Source organism: Anopheles arabiensis, chromosome 3 (genome assembly GCF_016920715.1).
Source record: "Anopheles arabiensis isolate DONGOLA chromosome 3, AaraD3, whole genome shotgun sequence".
NCBI lineage: Eukaryota > Metazoa > Arthropoda > Insecta > Diptera > Culicidae > Anopheles > Anopheles arabiensis.
Window position 1 is genome coordinate 90,603,356 of NC_053518.1, and position 19,077 is coordinate 90,622,432.

Sequence of the window (19,077 nt, forward strand, 5' to 3'; positions counted from 1 at the left end):
CGGGGAGAAATTATTAGACGTTCGCGTAGCTGAATAATTCACTAGAATCAAGACAGCAGCACACACAACACACGGTTGACACGTTGTTTCCCTTGTCACCGTCAATGTCTGCTGCGGTACAACGATTGATGGAACGCAAAGGAGCAAATGACAGCGCTTAGGTCGTGGATTGATAAGAGTATAGAATAAGGCAAAGAGTTTGAAGTAGGAGTTCTTTTGCAGTTGATTTTTTTGCACAGATTTGATTTTTTCTTCCCCAAGTCTGTTTCAGTTGCTGCTATGGCTTTTTGAACACTTTGTAGTAATTGGATTTCCTAAACCTGTGGTTAATGTACAAACAGCGTTCTAAAATAGTACAACACAAATTATTGTCTTTTAACTTTGAAAGAACCAAGTTCTAAATTAGACTCGAACTCACGACTCGTCTTGCCTGAGCCCGAGGATTTAGCCACGGCCCTGCGAGATCACTTCCGAGTGACGATATGAAATCTTCGTTTGTATGTACGTTGTTCGTATGTAGCATACATCAATGATTCTTTTCAAGTCATACAATATGTATAAATAATTGAAAAACAGTATCAAACTGTTAAACAGCAATGAAACGCTATTCTAATTTATCACATTGTGGGACGATTTTTGCATCGATCAACCACATCTTTCACAATATCGCTCCCTTGCCACCCTTCTGCCAATCTAAGCATCTCATCGCTTGATAGTGTCTTCTCCGGCCGCAACAACTCGGACTGCTTCGGAGATGTAGAAAAGCTGCCTGGCATATCTAACGCTCCCCATCGTGCCGGCTGTTTCCACACAACACTCTTAAACCCGTCCGCCCGAGATAGGAGTTGGAAAATGGGAGAAAAGCAAGCAAAAAAAAAAAGAAAACATCTCGCAACACACTCTCACACATACATACACACACGGTAGCAGGGTAGATTAGTTACCGCTTCAGCTTCACTGTTTCGCTGCAATTGCAGTCGCGCGGCTAATTGCACACCCTCTACCATGTATGTATACGTGTAGCAGCGTTTTTGTGCGTTGTAATTTCAGTGTTTTTTTTTCTTTTCTTTTTCGCTCGCTGTGCAAGAAATTCATCTCCATTGTTCTTCCATCGCAGGCAGGGGTTGTTGTTGTTCCCACAGTCTAGATTTTTGCCGTTGCTGTTGTTGTTTCCCTCCCCCTCGGTTTCCCCTGGCGTACCTGCGACGCCATGTCCGCGTTGTTATTTGCTGCTTTGCTGCTGATGTCTGATAGTAATTTTCGCCACAGTCAGACAGAGCAAATGGCGGCAGTGGCCGCAACAGCTGATGATGATGCTGCTGCTGCTAGTGCTACTGAACTGCCGCCACTTCAGCTGTGTGGAGTGTGGTGCACTTGTGCCTGCCGGCGATGCAACACAAACTGCAGCAATTGTGGCGCGCTGTGGTTTGTTTTTGCACCCTCCCCCGCTTGCAGCTTCAGCGTTTAAGGCGTAATTCGCCCGTTTGCTAAATGTTTATTAACGTTAATGCTGGAGCGCTGGCTCTCCCGCCGTCAATCTCCACTCGCAATTCCTAACGACCGTCATCATTATCATCATGCTTGATGCTGCCCGTGTGGACGGCGCATGAGTTGCGACAAACCGTGCAATGCAAATGGAATGAAAAACGGAGAGCGAGAGATAGAGGTCGGGTGGGTAAAAAAGGCAAATCAGTTGGAAACACGAGCCCGTAATAAATAAAAAGGCGCATCGGGGCTCCTCCTGGGTTGGGTGCGATTCTAAGCATGTTCTGAGTGCTGTACGCCAACAATCTAAGCGCGAATGATTCATATGCGAGGATAGACCAGCGCAGCTTACCTGGCAGGAAACGCTCCGTAATTGAAATGCACAACACGGGGGCCAGATTAAATCTACCTTTGCCCTACATTTGCGCCTCCTTCAACCAGCCACCCTTGGCCACCCCCGGCCAGAACCGGTACTTTCTTTCGGGTTCGTCGCCTGTCGCGTAGCTTCCCCAGACGCCCGGCAGCATAACCGGATGCTAAAAGAGATTAATGTACCCTGCTCCTCCGGCAACCGTGCTGCAGGGGTTCGAGCCCCTTCACATTGCTTCATCCGCCCTTCTTTCACACTGGCGATCGCGGAGCGTGCGCGTCTGATGAATGAAAAATCAGCTCCAACTAATCGATCGCAACGCGGGTGTGTACTGTCACTCCACCCGCCGTACCTTCTCGGCCTCCCGAAAAGCTTTTGCCCCCTTCGGGTGGGTGCAATCATATACGAAAGATGGGGCCCCGTTCTAGGGCCGTTTCAAAAAATGAATTGAACAAAAACGACTTCTCCCATTACTCGTAACGGCGTACGTCATCGAACGTACGTACGACACGCAACATAGCTTAGCATAGCATTGGAGAATAAAATTTTATTTCCCTCTTTTGGGCGTTTGGGCCCCGTCTCTGGTCGTACACAGACACACACACACGGGAACCACGAACGCATGCGTACGCTGGGCACGCTTTCGTCCGGAAAATGTTTATTTCAATCACTGGCAGCTGATCGGAATACGTAATATGGCTCGCGGGGTGAAGTGCTATGGGAGGTGGTCAGTCGTCGGAGATCTCGGTATTTGCTAGCTTACGGTGAGGAACTATTTCTAGGCTTCTATTTCTCGTTTGGATGCACGAAGGCTGGGTTGGTTTGCAATTATTGCCCATTTCTGGTGGGCATATGAGCAAATATTGTTTACGAATTATGCTCAGCAAGCAAAATTTAATCATTTTTTGCATTATTTGACAAAAAAGGAGACTTATTGCGCTGCGTCAGAATAGAGTTGATATCTGGAAATCCAAATTTTATATGAAAAATAATGCAACATTCGTCCAAACACGATCCAAACTCTTCCGCGCTAATGAATGTTAATCATTTCATTTCTTTCTCCAAAATCCATACATTACGCTACTTTGTATCGTCCTGGACTGCCTCGATGATGCACCTGAATGCATGATCATCTCCACGCACTTTGCCTCCACACAAGCGTCCAAAAGGGCTTGGCAGAAGCATCCGCCGAAAGAAAATTGCGCCGAAATTTATTATGTGTCAAAATATGTTTGCCCGGTTTCGTTGTAACTTTTCGTTCATTGAGCTTCCGTCCTAAGGATGCCGTTGCATGCCCGCAAAGAATTAGAAGACCATTCTGAGGTGCCGGGTGCCTTCATTCCTCTCCACCCTTTCCTTTGTACCTTCCATTCGATGCACACCGCAATAAATTGCAATTTATTACGGCGACACTCTATCAAGCGCTGATTTATACCCGGCACCAGCCAAGCAGCCAAGAACAAGAACACCATAACCGAGCAAACAGGGCAGCCAGGCAGGGGATGCAGGGACTACGGGGTTGGAACGCCGGTGGCACAACCGAAGCGAACCGTGGCACAATGCGGCCCGCGCAATGATTAACTTCCCTTTCGGCGGTCACAGCCCTTCTTGGCTTTTTCCATCGTCGCTTTTTTTTTCACCATACACACTCGCACACCCCGTTTGATGGTAATTTTGCGTGCTTTTCATCGTTAATTATCACCAACCGGGCCGGGCCGGGGTGCTTCTTTTGCATTCGAACCGGGCGTTCTTTGCGAAACGCCGGCCCTACCGAACAACGGCAAAGGAGGTGGGTGTTTGCCATTTTTGGGGAATTTGTTGGCCAAAAAAAACCACACACACAAGAAGAACCCAATGGGGAAGAGGAAAGCCAACGCCAAGTCCTTGTACCGGACCCGAGAGCGCCATGCTTTCGGGCGCTCGTCAACCGTTTCCCCCTGGCAGCAGCAGCAGCAGCAGCAGTCAAAGTGTGCGGTACGGTGCTTTATGCCGATGAAGCCGGTGCCCTTCGGAATACCAAAACAGCAGAGCGTTTGGGCTTTGCTGGCGTCGCTGCGCTGCGTTTATGGTGAATCGTTTGTGGCATGTGCCCGAGCCCCCGAGCAGCGAGGTGAATATTTTTATGTACTTTATTGTCGCAAAATAAAATGGAAAAATAAAAACAGCATTTAATATGGGCGCGAACCGGCGCTTTGCTAGCTAGAAACAGCAGAACGGTGTTTCGCAGAAAAGTGTGGTGGAGGAAGTTGATCGATTGGTGCCGATGAAGTGGATCGTAAAATTAGCAAGCACGTAGAGAACATAGTTTTCTCCTCTTTTTTCGTGGTTTAGTAATTTATCTCTTTTTGAGTGACAAGAGAAAGAGAAGAACAGAGGAAATAGATTTTCCATACATCGATGTTTTATTGATTCTATAACTTTGATGATTGTTGTCCATAAGGCAATGTGTGTGCGAGTAGGTGTTGATTTTGTGTGTGAGGTAGTCGTCGAGGGTCATTTTATTTCCATTTAGTATGCACGAAATTAAAATTTGAGTCATGAAAAGATCCATCCAACTGGGACTTGAACTTATGATCGGTAACATGCTAATACAAGCACTTAGCACTACACCATGGGGTCGATACAGAATTGAGTGTGTTATAAGTGATAAAATGCGTCGCAACAAAACAATTTCTTCCAAAGCAAAAACCATGATAGAAGAGAGCGCAAAAGCCTAGAAAAAGTCGTTTATTCGATCAACATTCAAATTGATGTGCCAGAATCAAACGATCTTCAAACTAGTTTCCAAATAGGAAGCATCACTTGCGTTACAATGACGAAAGACGAACCATCTATTCGTGCATTCTTCCCTCTTATCGTCGCTACAACGTCAATCGCAGTGACGTTCCATTACAGCCAACCACTGTCCTTCGGTCCCATTTGCACACACACACACACACACACACATAAATCTGCAACCAGTGCAACCAGTCACTTCTTGTTGAGGCCCTCTTCCCGGAGGCCTCTTAAACGACCACCCGCCAGCTCTTTAACCTTGGCTGCTCTCCCGACGCAACACAGCTCGACGGATGCAATAAATGTCAACGGAAATGTTAAAATGCACACCGAAACTGTGCACGTGCTCGACTGCAGGTGAAGGTGCTGTGGTCTTAAAGGGGTGGAAGAGAAAGGAAACTCATCCATCAACTTCCGAGGCCGGGGCGCAGAAACGGATCGCATCAGATCGCGTACCAACCGCGAAGGTTTCGAGACAAAATGGCAGCGCTCGACCGTGGACCATAGCGAGCCAGATACGATCAACTCGCTCGGGAGCCAGGCCGATGCTGCAGTGCAGAAGAATTCCCTTTTTAGTTGCCAATCCACCACCACCCCAACCTTTCTCCTCATAGTGTGCGAATGTAAACGAGTTGAAGGATTTGTAAATCATCGATCGATCGATCGATTCGCCTGTCCTCGCGCTGGTGCGTAGTTATCTGTCGTGCGCAATCGGGCCTCGGGCCTTGATGATTTGGGGGACGCGCGCTGCCGCTCTTCGGAAACGGGATACGCGGGATCGATGGCGGGTGCGTTTGTGGAGTGACGGTGAAGTATTCCATGACGCACTAAAAGACGAGGGCACACTAACGAATGGAGATTGGCATCGGACGCGCGGAGTGAATCAGATCGTGCGAGAGGATAGAATGATTTTTCACTAACGGCATCATGTTTGCACCAGTGGATGTGTTTTGCCAGTCCCGGAATGTGATCTAGGAAGCGTCTGTGGACGAACAGAAACACAGGAATGCGAATATAAAACATGCATTTTTATGTTGGCTGGCAAAGGATGCTGCATTAGGGCATCGGTTTTAATAATCTCTTAACGCAGAGTCCATAAAATAAGAGTTTAACTTATCCAACTTTGCTCGGGTGGAGGACCCAGTGCCCGATTTCGCCCGTCGATAAATGTTAATGCCATCCTTTGCCATTTTAGTCACGGTTTCGCGGCTCGCCGAAAGCAGCCAGCATTTGTCATTAAAAGCTAATGACGCGACGGCGCTCTCTTCGTTCGCTGCTGCTCGGGTCGTCACCCGCACGAACCAGGCAAGCTTCGCTCATTTCACGATACCGAACGAAATAAATCTAATTACGGCACCATTTTTTTCATCCCCGCGCGTCTTGTTCCGCTACTCCCGGAAAGTAAAAAAAATAGAAGGGAACTGGCAGCACCACATGAAACTTAATTTCAAGCCAATGGAACGGTCGGTCGTCTAATAGCGTCAGCCCGACCGTCCCGAGAACCGCTTTTAGATACGGTTTTATATTTTTCCAAACCACCCCCCTTCGCTTTACTTGGTCATGTAGCTGGTGGCGCGTATATGGAACGCGATGAGATGAAAAAACGAGTAAAAAACACATACACCGACACATACACGGGTCCGTCAGACCTCGAAACCGTTCAAATCTGGGCAGCCATTTTGAGGCAGGCTGAAGATGAAGGAAAGAAAAAAAAAACGGTCCGAAAATCTTCGCCCTCGCCCCCGTGTGGAGGTGGTGGTCGTCGATTTCGTCGAAGCAATTATTGGTGTCTATCTTTCCACGCAAACTAGACGCAGAAGGCGAGAGGATGATGGTGGTGTCTATCTGTCTGTTCATTAGTGACCTCGGGTTGGCGGAGGTGGTGAGGACCGGTTGCTCGAAAACTTCCAACAACAAACCGAAAAAAAGGTAAAATCTGTTCCATTTCGAAACTCCTAAAGTGCTTAACGCGGCTGCCTTCGACGTTTACGCTCGTCGTGCTGGAATTGCGTCTTTGGTGGTAGGAAAGTGGGTTGTACTCGTAAGAGTTGAGGCAATTTGAGGTTGTTTTTATGGCAATGCCTCCACCTTCGCCGGTCAGCTAGTGGCAATGAAAAACTAAACTTCTTAGGGGGTAAAACGGCACTAGTAGAAGCGTCCAATAAACTCTAGCAGGCTGTTCAGTAACTTTATAGATGGTTTAAAAGCATACTACAGCTATGAATACTTGGTTGTACTCGACATCGAAGAATTTGGTAAAAAAAGAGGAAGATTTTACAGACAGAATACACTTCCTTTATTTGAGACTTGTTTGAAAGCTTTTGAACTTGATAATTATCTATCTTGGCACGATTCTAGCCTTGATTTTTGCCACAAGATGCAAGATCAGTTTATCAGACAAATAACTAAGCAATCTGTAAGACAGCAGTAATTTAGTTGAGAGACCCACAAAAGTTGTTGTAAGTTGCTTTTTGCATCAAATGGTTGATCTCATTAGTGTAATACAAACACAAAGTTTAGAATAAAATGACTAAAACTGTTATTTATAAAACATTTCTATAGTCAATCATAGAATTACTGCAACAAGCATACACATGGCTTGAGAAAGTTTACTAACTTGCTCGGATGAAGCATGAAATCCAATTGGAAATGATCTTTACATCTGTCTTTTAACTTATTTAACCCATCATGTTACAAACATGCAGCAAAAGTCTCAAAAACATATAAAATCAACAGTTTTCCTGTAGTTTCTGTTTGCATGCACCCCGTAAACAACCGAAATGAAGCAACGCAAGGGTAGCGTGTAACTGTTTTTAATTTTAATTTTAATTAAATTTAAGGGATGGTGATTTATCTTTAATCAGGTCAGGGCGTATAGGAACCCACACCCCATCGAGAACGGCTTTCCCATCGCCGCAATTTAACTCTGTGTTACAGAGCTAACAGCTCTTGTGCAATAACAACTTTGATGACATCGACCGATCGTACGAACGAGAGCGATCGCCGGGATCGGCCTGGCCTGGCCCGCCTGCCTGCCTGCCTGGGCCTGGAAATGAAACGACGGCACGGCTTGGCACGGTTGGCTGCCTCTCGATCGGTCTCCCCCTTCCCGTCCAAAAAAGGAAGGGATCGTCATTTCCGGCTTCAAGTCGAATTTCGAAGTCGTCTGTTTCCCCCAGCTGACCGCCCGGAAAATGTGCTCCCCACATTTCTCCCCCTGCAAGCTGCAGTCGATGTTGTTGAAGCAATCGGGGAACGTGGGGGAGAGTTTAGTGTTGTTTTTTTCGCCATCACTCCATTCCTTCTTCAAGCCCAACCCGATTTTACGATGACGAGAATTTAGGTTGATCAGTTTAGGAGCGATGTGAGGTTGCCGCTGTGTGTGTGTTACTACCCATCCATCTGGGGCCCTGCCCAGCTCTTGCTCCCACTCTCCTACTCTTGGCGCTCGGCCGATTCATTCATCACCATCAACATCATTCACCCTTTCGCGCACCGTGGAGCAGCGGTTTGTTGCTAGACATTCGACCGAAAAGCTCATTTGCATGTCGCTTGATCGGTTGGCTGATTCAAGTCACCTCTTTGCCGTTCCAACTTTCGGTGTGCTTCACGCAACATCACTCGGCCTGCAACATCGGTGATGGATGGATTGGTTTTACACACACACCAACCCCACGACGCGGCACACTACCGCGGATTGAATTGCCCCGTGAAATCGACCTCGAAAAACTGAAGATGAGGGCAACAGCAGCAACAACAAAAAATCAAAACCACTCTACATTTGGTGATTCGACGATGCGTCACTGTCGATTAAGTACAGCTTGCTCTGGCTGATGCCTTGAAGCTGTCGGGTTCGGGGAGGCACACCGAAATAGAGGCAACCATTAAGACCGATTGCCGAGCAGCTAGCTCTGGAGGCCGTTGCTGGGAGGTTAAATTGCTCCGATAATTACTCTCTGAAAACTGGACCACTTTCGAGGCCGGGCACAAAATGATGGCTGCCTACAGGCAGTAATGGTGCAACGCTACTAACGGCTTTAGGCAAGAGGCTGTGCAAGATTAGGCTGCGTTTAAGGTAGCATTAGGCTGCCGTCTCGATATTGAAGGCTGTTCGAAGCGAAAGATCATTCGCTAGTGCGCAATCCATCAGTAAAAAAAGGGTTTCGGTTTTCGAGTAAATTGCACAAAGTTTCTGTGAATCGTTGCGCGGTAAGCAGAGGGCAGAGCAAACAATTTCCAATTGGCACATGAAATAAAGACTGCGCGGCTACTGGCTGAGTAAGTTCACAAATTTCCCGCTGGAAAAAAAAACCCGTCGATCGTTAGCGTCATTAGTTGCCGCCGTCACGACTAGCTCAATTTATTGCACATCCGCACCAAACCACGATTAAACTGATGAATGTGTACCTACGGGGCCGAACTGTTTTGTGCCGTAAGCAGAAGCACATCAAGCTCGGCTGTCCGCACGTTTCCGCAACCCGTTTTGCGGACAAATTCCGCACGAACGATCACGCTTCCGAACTCATTCCACGGAGTGTGTGTGCTCGCGGGTAGGTTGATTTATTTGTAAACAATCTGATTTACAGCCTGCGGGAGTGCGGCTTCGGGTTGCAACCATTTCAAAATTGCCGTTTCTTTTGGTATCGGCTTCAAAGGTGCAATCCAGGCAAAAACTACTCTAAAAAAAACGAAAGACTTCACCTAACGGGCGAGGGAAACGTTCGAACAAGCGACGAACCCTCCTCGAGACTGCGAGTGTTTTGCACCGATTGGACGGTATGGGTGTAGAAAATGGCACACACTGATACTAAGCAGTGATACACACAAACACACACACACACACACACACACGGCGAAGGATGGTTGTGATTATTATGGTAAATCAACCAATCGGATCGAATTAAAAGAGGGCGGTGTCTGTAATTGCCCAGCTTTGCTTTCCTGCTCACCGCGTGAGAAGCTGTGAGAAGAGCGAGACAGTAGAGCACCGGCGTGCGTCTCGCGAACGAGATCCACACTTCACGCGCGCGGCCAGCTCGCGGGAAAGGGAGATAACTGGATTAAAAAAAATCATTCCAAGATAGCTACGCAAACACCGTGTGCGAGCGAGAAAGAGAACAAACGTTCACCACTCACCGAGTGATTGCTCACCATGCAGCATCTCTCATCTTATCTCACCGTGCCTGCCCGCCTGATGCACGGAAGAAATGAACGATAAAAGAAATCTGATCGTTGTGTTTGTGTGTGTTGATTTTGCTTTCCAGTTTCAAGAACAGACCCGTCGCTCTGGGGACGGCGTTTGTGTTTCGTTCGTTTCTTTCCTTCCTGCAGGCATCGCGCAGTAGCCGTTCCATTCGCCGGGATGATGTTCTCCATTGCAGCGTGCAAACGTGGAGCAGACGACGAGTTTTTCGACTCGTTTCTTCGATTATTTTGCATTCGTTCGTCCCGGTGGAGTAGAGGCGAAATCCAACCCGCACTCCGTGTTTCAGTTGAGAATGAAGGTAAAAAGCAATAACGCATACAAACACACAAACACGCAAACACACATACACGTACTGAAACCAGTCGGGCAGATAATTTATGCGGCACACTTTGGCCCTAATTGGAGTCGGAGCAAATCGAAGTCTGGCGGATGGGGTTGATACTTTTCGTCCAAGCTTGTACGGTGCCCGGTAAGGGATTGGTTGCTTCCAAAAGCGACTCTCTGCTTGAGTACCAGAGCTCCCAGTGGAGTTCAGTTTTTAGTTGGTTTGCCTGGTTGAAACCAAATTCGCTCCACCGGGTTAGTCATCCACCCCCCACTAATCTTTGCCGATAAAACCATTTTTCTAAATTAGATTTGTCATCACAACAACCGCAAACCATTTGATTAATCTTATCTCTTCTTTAAGCCGCTGGTTTTTTGACCGCTCAGAGTGCAAAAACCATGTGGTTTATGGTTGGTGGTTGATAGACAGTGTTTTGTTGGTCATGTTATGCGACGAATTACTCAACCTTTTTACGTCAGCGGCTACTTAGCTGTGGTAGCTTGTGGAATTTATTAATTTTTTTATCTCCAATCAATGCGACAATTTCCTGTTCTAGCCAACAATGCACCAAGCAAGGAGTGGTTGGAAGTGGAAAACCCGTTCCGATCAGCACTTTACATCTCACACGAATTCAATTCAATTCATCGGTCCCAAAATCCAATCAACGTTTAATTTGCCGTTTCAATTTGAGCCGGATCAATCGTAAAGTGCAGCCGAACCGTTACGTGCACGACACAGGAAATTGTTCTCGAGTGAAGCTGGGATGCTTCGGGATGAACTGCCCCCACAGCTGAGTCATCGATGTGCAATTATATAAACCAAATCAACTGAAGGTGAGATCCGTATCGGGTGGGAAATTTCGATAACCCTATAGCTCCTGACTCATCTCGTGCGCCACAAAGTCAAGTGTGAAAAGTTAGAAAATCCACCGTTTGCTCATCTTTATCACGCAACAAACAGTGCGCCAGACAATCGGATCAGTATGAGGCTTCAGGTCGCTTGTCGCAAAACAAAAACACGACTCGCTGCACTCAATAAAAGGCGAAGAAGCACCTGAAACGGTGTGGTTTTTTTATCATCATTGATAAGAGCAGCGGGGTAGGTTCGCTCACTGCCTGCTACCTGCTTCACGGTGCCAATGGTCATCCTGAAAAAAAAAACCGTCTAATCTTATCATTCAACCCCAAAAGATGGAAAAGAAAACAAACTCAACGGGCTGGTCGAGAGAGCACGCGAACGGTTGGCGCTGCCGTTTAAGACAGCCTGTACGGTTCTATTTGGTGATTAAACTGATTGATTGGTCATTGATTGAGCACATGGCAGGTTCGGCCTAAGGTCAGCCCGAGGGAGACGAAAACGAGCGTCTGATGGGAAAGGCCTGCGCCATCGACTGATAATGATTGGGCGAATTGGGCGAAGATGTCGACATCAGGCGTCGATCGTTGAGTTCGTTCTCTGACAGGTTGTGTAACGCACACGTAGATAAAGTTGATCGAACTCCAGCTAATCAGCGTATGATGGAGCTAGTGTACATCTTACTTTGAAACAGATAAATGTGTCAAACCTGAAACGCCACATGGCGAAGAGGTGGCGAAGATGTGGATTCAGAGATATATTTCAACAAATTCTGAACCTATCGTACATGAGTCAAACTCCTGGAGCACCATAACGCACCTTTCGGTTATAAATAACTCCAGCCTTAATCCACCCAACCGCATAGATAACTCTACTAACCCACCTGGCCAAAAGCACTGACCTACCCTCAGCCGCCCGATAAACTATTCCCGACCGACCACAAGCCTCTTATCGCGTAATCCCCCCTCGCACAAGAGCTTACTGGGACTTACCGAGCATTTTGCTGAGATCGGCATTGTGCAGATCGGGATTCTCGTCGGCCAGCTTCTTCCGCTCGACCTTGGCCCACACCATGAACGCATTCATCGGTCGTCGGATCCGGGCCTCCTTGGCACTCTTGAGACCGCCGTGCGGTCCCAGTTTACCTGCGCCGTGCGGTCCCCCGTACGCCTGGCGCTGGTGCAGCACACCATAGTTGGAGGCGCAGAACTCACTCTGATAAGGCCCAGCCGCGGTCAGTGCATATCCACCCCAGCCACCACCACCACCACCACCGCCCGGTTCGTCCTGCGGTAGGATCGTCGGCATCGGCACGTCCTGATGGTGGTACGGGCTGTACTGGCTCATTAGCGGCGAGCTGGACAGCAGCGGCGATTGGGACTGAAGCAGGGAAGCGTTCGAAGAGAGCAGCGGCGAATGGGACTGCATCAGGGGCGACGGCATCATCCCGTTGGTGCCACCGAGCATGCTAGGGCTTTGCGGGGCCATCATGCTGCCGTGCTGGGAGAGCGTGGATAGGGGCGAGCTGGCCGCTGCATTGTGTTGCTGTTGTTGTTGCTGCTGTTGCTGCTGCTGTTGCATTGGGTGGACATACTCGTCGTAGTTCCGATGGTAGCTCTGTTGGTGCTGAGGAGAGCTGAAAAGAATCGAAAAATACAAAATGTTAGAGTTTCATCTCCAAATTGTCCAAAATATCTACACACTTAAAAGTCGTCGTTCCAATGTTTTGGAACTAACAGGAACCGCAAAAACAATGAAACGCAGTGAACCAAAACCAAACCGCCTCAAACAAGAACGAACGGAAAGTACTGAACCGATTCCCGCGACATGTTAGCTTAACGATAAGCAACGATATGGGTCACACGGTAGGTGACGTCGCGCGTCAGTAGTAGTCGTGCTTACCGTTCCACCTCTCCCCAGCAGCGCGGGCAGAAGCTACGACCAAAGCGAGTTCGTTGTTTGCTTACTGGCTCGTACGCTTTATGCCTTTAGCAAACACACTAGCCCCGTCCGCTCCTCTAGATAACGCACCTAGGACCACCAACAGTGCCGACGAGAACAGTACCGCTCCTCCCCTTCACAACAACTACATGGTCTTACACGGCGATAGAGTTTCTCCTCAATTTGTCCACCCGGGGATCGATGGAGATGATCCTCACGACGGGATCATGATCTCGAGAATGTTACCCCAAGCTCCCAATGCCGGGAGGACTGAATCACGAGCACCGTTGGACATCGTGACAACCGACATATTAGCTTCCGCTGCAGCTGCATGTTACGGTATCGGTATATTGTTTCGGTCGATCGAGCAAGAGCTGTATATTTTACCGATACCTGAGCGCGCAACAAGATCAATTGATTTGGATACTAATGGGAAGCGTTTTGCCAATGAAAATCCGAAACCAGAGCCTCCAGAACAGTTAGAAAAACTTATCCCTTTTAACACATATCACCTTACAGTACGCGATAACCCTTCTTTCGACATGTGTTGTACATGGCACGAGACATAATGTTATGCAAAAAAGCTAGATAAAAATGCTTCTCCAAAAAAACAGTCAACCCCTGCAGGAACGCTTCCAAACGATGGAGGGGGAGGGAAGCGGTACAACACTAAACATAAACACCACGCGACCACGCGCCAAACCAGACAACAATGCAATGCAAATCGAAACAATTTCACTCCCTCCACCATGAGAAGTGGATCATTCGCAAACCGGCCAACCAACCCATCGGGAGTCGACTTTGGAACTTTCAAGTTCACCGGGACCAACACCCGGTCCCGAATGTTTGGCCATTTGTTTGATCAGCTGGGTAGTGTGTTTGTGTGTGGGCTTTGTTCTCAAGCCTACCCCCCCCCCCGGAGAGGTTGTTGCATCACCGGAAGCGTGTACAGTGAGAATTTCTCATCCAAATTATCTTCCCCCCGCCAATCGGAGGTTGCACGCTCCCTTACCTTTGAATATAGAGGGAGTCCTCAGATGCGCAGGGTATTGTTCTAGCAATCCACCGAGTTGCGAGGGAGACGGAGAAGAACAGCACCAAAGCGAATGAAAGATGTTGTGGTTCAAAGTTTACTATGGGTTACAATCTACTCTGTCCGTCACGACACCTGTCAGATTTCCAGGCTACTTTGACCCGAGCAGTGGGCATCAAATTGAATCGAAATCACCGCTGTGGGGCCATTCTTTCACCCCCCTTCCAAACAAAGGGCTCCCCCTTTTTCCCAGGAATCTCGAGCAGAAATTTCGCACACGAAAATCCGTTCGAAATCGAAAGTCCAGCTGGTGGGTGACAATAGCGCCAACCCTGATGCCCTACCAACCTGTTGTTTCTTAGGCCTAGACACACCATTCAGGGGTAACTCTTCTAGTCTTCCGGTATCGGGTGGGTGACGATTTTGCAAAACAAAAACACTCCGTCTGTATCCCACCTCCCTCTGGGACCCATCCTAGGAGGGCAGACGCAATGCGAGACAGACAAAGATCAGCACTGCTTTCGGAGAACCCCAGGCCCGGGCTTGGGTAATTTTAATACAATAATCAATTGTTCTCAGCCGGTCCCGGTCCAAAACATTCCCTGGACCGAGCTGCAAGACCCGAACAAAGGGGGGAGGTTGGCAGTCCCTTTGACACAACGTAGTAGTAGCAGTAGTAGGAGCAGCAGCACCCCCATACCAAAACATTCTCACTGGGAGTGGGGGAAAGAAAACCGGGCCACTGGGACAATCCATCTGGTTTGCTGAATTTTCTTATATGGAAACACAAACAATGGATCAGCTGTGCAAAGGGGCGACACAATGAACTTGCCCGGTGCGCGTCTACGGTGGGGTAACCTGGGAAGGAAAAAGTTCGTCCTTGAGATCGGTAACCTTTGAATGCTCTACTCACTCACACAACGAGGGTAAAAACAAACGAGTTCTAAAGACTTTACGCGGGACAATGGGCAAACACTTTTTACGATGTGGTGGCTGACTTGGCATCTGGCGGGCCGGGAGTTTGACGCAGAGGAAGGGTGCTTTGTTTACATTGGTGGAGTGAAAATGACAATGGGAGCGTCAGGTTGCTTGGATGTTGGAGAAATGGAGAGTGCATTTGACAAATTCCGCGGCACTTTCTCTGGGTTCTCCGGGTTCTCCGGACGTATACATTACATTCTTCCATCAAAATTGGAGATCTAAAGTGAACATTCAACTGTTTTACGTTTAAGATTTTCTTCAAATCATTATTCCGTCCCTTATTAACCGTCGTTATTAATCGTCCCTAGTCTTCAGAACCTGTTTAGTTCTCTAGTTTCACATAGTCAGATATTATTCTTGCTTTGGCGCATAATAAAACCCATGCTCACACATAAAGAACAACATCACAGCGTTCAAAAAGCACGAGACTTCCCATCTTAAGACATGAACATTTTGCGAAGTCGAAACTCCCAGAAGATGATGATACATGCCTTACGTACTTCCAAATTCGTGGAACTCATGTTCGGATGTTTGCGCAAAATGCTCCAATGAGTTACCCGATTACCTAACCAGTAACAAAAACATTGTGTACCATCTTTTCACATTTTGGAGGACTTCTATCGCGTGCTGCTTTACTAATTCAATTTCCAAAAAATAACCAACGCACGTCTTGATGATCCAGACGTGTCTGCCCCGTGTGTGGCAAGATAGCCGAAGATCACGCAGACCATAATTTACGCACAGACCGGGGACGCACGTTTCGGTTTTCGAGCTCTGGACACTGATCTCGCCCAAAGATGCTTAGGCATCTCGCTTTCATCTAGCTCTAGTCCTCCTGTACAAACCCCTACAGATACGCATCGACGCAACCCTTTCAGTATCTCCAAAATCGTGTCATCTTGTACGCACGAGCACGTGTCCGCGCTTCTGACCTCTCTCTGGAAGCGACGGAAATGCCTGCGCGTGTGCGAGAGTGAGAGTTGCCGCCGCGTCCGCAGAGCTAACGGTACACGGAGTTAAGCGTTAAATGGCGCACGTGCCAGCACGTCCTGGTTGCCGCTGGTGGATATTGTTCGATTGCACACGACGACGACGTCGGCGACTCAAACACTGCCATCTTCGAATTTCGGACCTAGGGAGGCTTTTGTTTTTTATGACTCATTGCTTTCGCGACCGGTTTTGTCAACGTCCGGCGACACCGCCGTGTACTGAGTGTCAGTTCTGCCAGTTGTAGTCAAATTTTATGAGCTGTAAAAATCACCACACAACTTTGTGCATGTGGTTGAGTCCAAGGCACCAACAGAGGCCGTCCTCGTGAGCCTCCCGTAAATCATGTGTGCTGTACCGTACCATTGGCCTTATCGCTGGCGTCAAACGGCACCGGATCGTACTGCGTCTGGAGGATGACAAATTTCACATCATCGATTATGATTGATTCGTCTCCAATGACGCGACCCCTTTGCAATCGAGCTGCAGGGCTAGCAAGGGAGTGCGATCGTTCTATCATGACGGATCCGGCTTGGACTTCTGACCTTCTTCAGTGGACGGTGGTTGGAAAATCCGTCTTCAGCCATGATTGATGAAGTGCTCAAGCTTGTCTTCGTTACATCTTGGAAGCAATGTCTTCATCTACTTCAGTACGGAAATTAAAGAGGGATTAAGTGGCTCAAAGTGATTGGAGTATGACCAGGAAGCAGTGACGTTAGAGAAATAAGCAGGAAATAATACATCACATTTCAATCACGTGCTGAGCCTTAATCTAAAACATCCTGGTGTGTGTATCTCAAGTAGCTCCTATGAACTCCCGTTTTGTTAAATTGACTCCCGGTGTACTGTTCGATCTAGGTACAACTTTATTGAGACGAACCAGACCCATGATCCCATCGCACGTAACCGCCCCGTTACCAAACTGAGACGAGATATTGAAGCGTCTATGAAGAGACACACGCTACCGAACGGGACTTCATGGCAAACAGTCCTTCTCGGAAACCATCCCGGTGTCGGTTCCGCATGAGCGTGCCTTTGGAAAAGACTCGACCTCGCGTCAACACCTCGCGTACCTCTTCCGTGTGGCGATCTTAAGCCCAAAAAGATCGACAGCGCTAGATAAGCGGTCCGGTCGCCGTGCCAGAGGTCGCGCGGCAAGCAGTGAGCGCGCGCGAGAATCGGTACGTCGAATCCATCAACGCTGGATGGAGCGGATCACCGAAATCTGCCCTTTTGTCGCCGACGGACAAGATTCCGTCCCGGCGATAGGATGCGCTACAAATCATCCCGTTTTTTCCTCGCTCCTATTTCCTACCAACCCGTTCTTTTGCCGCAGTGCCTAGGAAAACGGGTTCACTTTTTCTGTAGACATCGGCGGCACTCAGCTTCAGCTGTTTCTACCGGAATAGTTTATGGTTGTGGCGATGCAGAATGTATTTTTTCGGTAAAAATTTCAACTTCAAGCGACCGGGCGGGGTTTTGGCAGCGGGTCCAGTCCAAGGACACCATCAAAGACATTTAGCAGGGATATTACGGCGCTTTATGGTGGTCATTTCGTGCCCGTTTTGAATGTCGGAGAACGACAACGACACAGTGAAACAAGCAAAAAAAAACCCAGCTAAAAGATCAAGGAACCTTACCGATTTCGAATCGACAGTGCTTGCTCTCGGTTGGGGGTTACAGAAGAACTTGATGTTCCTTTGGGCTTAAGCTCTGTGCGGAAGATTCATACTGGCATTAGGCACTTCTGCCCAGTCTTGGGGGAACACACCACTGTACTGTACTGTAAGTTAGAGCGTATTCTAGATTCATATCTTACCACGGGATCCGGAGACTTGTACGGGGCTGGAGATCTTGTACCGCGCGTTCGCCGAGCTTCTTCAGCAATGCCCGAAGCTGGGCTGCAGCTCCACAGGACAAGTCACAGTTGTGTAAAAGTCGTGACATTCGACGCCACGCACTGACACACAGAGCGCGACACGACAAACACCGCCGTGGACCGTGGAGCGTCCGGGGCAACACATTTAGTTTAATGTAAACTGGTTATGTTCTCGTTCTCTGGAAGGCTCGCTTTATCTCCAACCCGCGGTAGATATATATTTTGGAAGTAATGATATTTGAAATAGTTATGATCCACCCCCCGACGTCAGATCTTTCGATCTCAGCACGCTGAAATTAACTTTAACGTTGTTATGGTTTTACAAGAGACGACAGCGACAGCCCAAGACGACGTGAACTCCCGTGTGCCAGTTCATCGCCATTTGCTTGATTAATATGCCGACCGTGCGGTACGGAGTGACTCCAAAACGACAAACCGTAGACATAACAGTACCAGAATCAAAGAGCATTATGAAGAGAAAAAAAAAACAAACAAACAAACAAAACTTCAACAACCAGCAGGCTTCCGACGCATCTCGATCGCAAAATCGCAATATTCGCCGCGCCAGGTCCCCAGGGTAGGCTCGAATATCTTCACATACCCCCGGCTGGTCAATATCCGTCGTCCCAAATACGTTGCATCCTCTCTCTTTCTCTCGCTCACATGAACACTCTTAAACGAGCGTGTGTGTCCAGCAAAAATTAAAACCTCATCGACTGATTGGTATTAGCTGATATGGAACGCGTGAGGAGGTCTTCATTCTCCGTGTTGTTTCTTCAACCAACTTTCCGACTGTGTGTGTGTGTCTTCATGGCGCCTGTCGTAAGTTGGCAGGTTTACACGTTGTCGATCGTGTATGGTGTTAAATAATGTTACCTCAATCACTGCCAGACCTGACCGAAAAAAAAAATCCGTGTCAAACTGCCTGTTATCACGTGTTCCGCCCTCGGGAATATTTTCGACAAGTGTTGTGTTTACTTGTTCAATCTCTCTTTTGCCGCCGTGTTGCTCATGTTGTTCGATAGTGGTTTTTTGTTCCTACCTCCCAACCCCCCACACACACCTGCTTGCTCGATCGATCGCTCAAAAGTCTGCGCACTTCGCGTAGGACAAAAACATCGAATCACGTTGTCACGGCAACGGCAATGACAAATGTCAATCTCGCCAACCCTTCCGGACCACAGGTCGGGACAGGCGACTAAATCGATGACAATCAAAGTGCGCACCAACACACACGCTC

At 48.1% G+C, this 19,077-nt stretch overlaps 1 protein-coding gene across 1 annotated transcript in view; it reads right to left on the reverse strand.

Annotated features, from left to right (window-relative positions):
• The window catches only part of LOC120902051 (putative transcription factor SOX-15), a 52,662-nt gene that overhangs the window by 14,858 nt on the left and 18,727 nt on the right, over positions 1-19,077 (reverse strand). Inside the window, exon 2 of the mRNA XM_040310529.1 lies at positions 12,009-12,652. Within this exon, the coding sequence (XP_040166463.1) occupies positions 12,009-12,652 (644 nt within the window). The remainder of the gene's footprint in view (positions 1-12,008; positions 12,653-19,077) is intronic.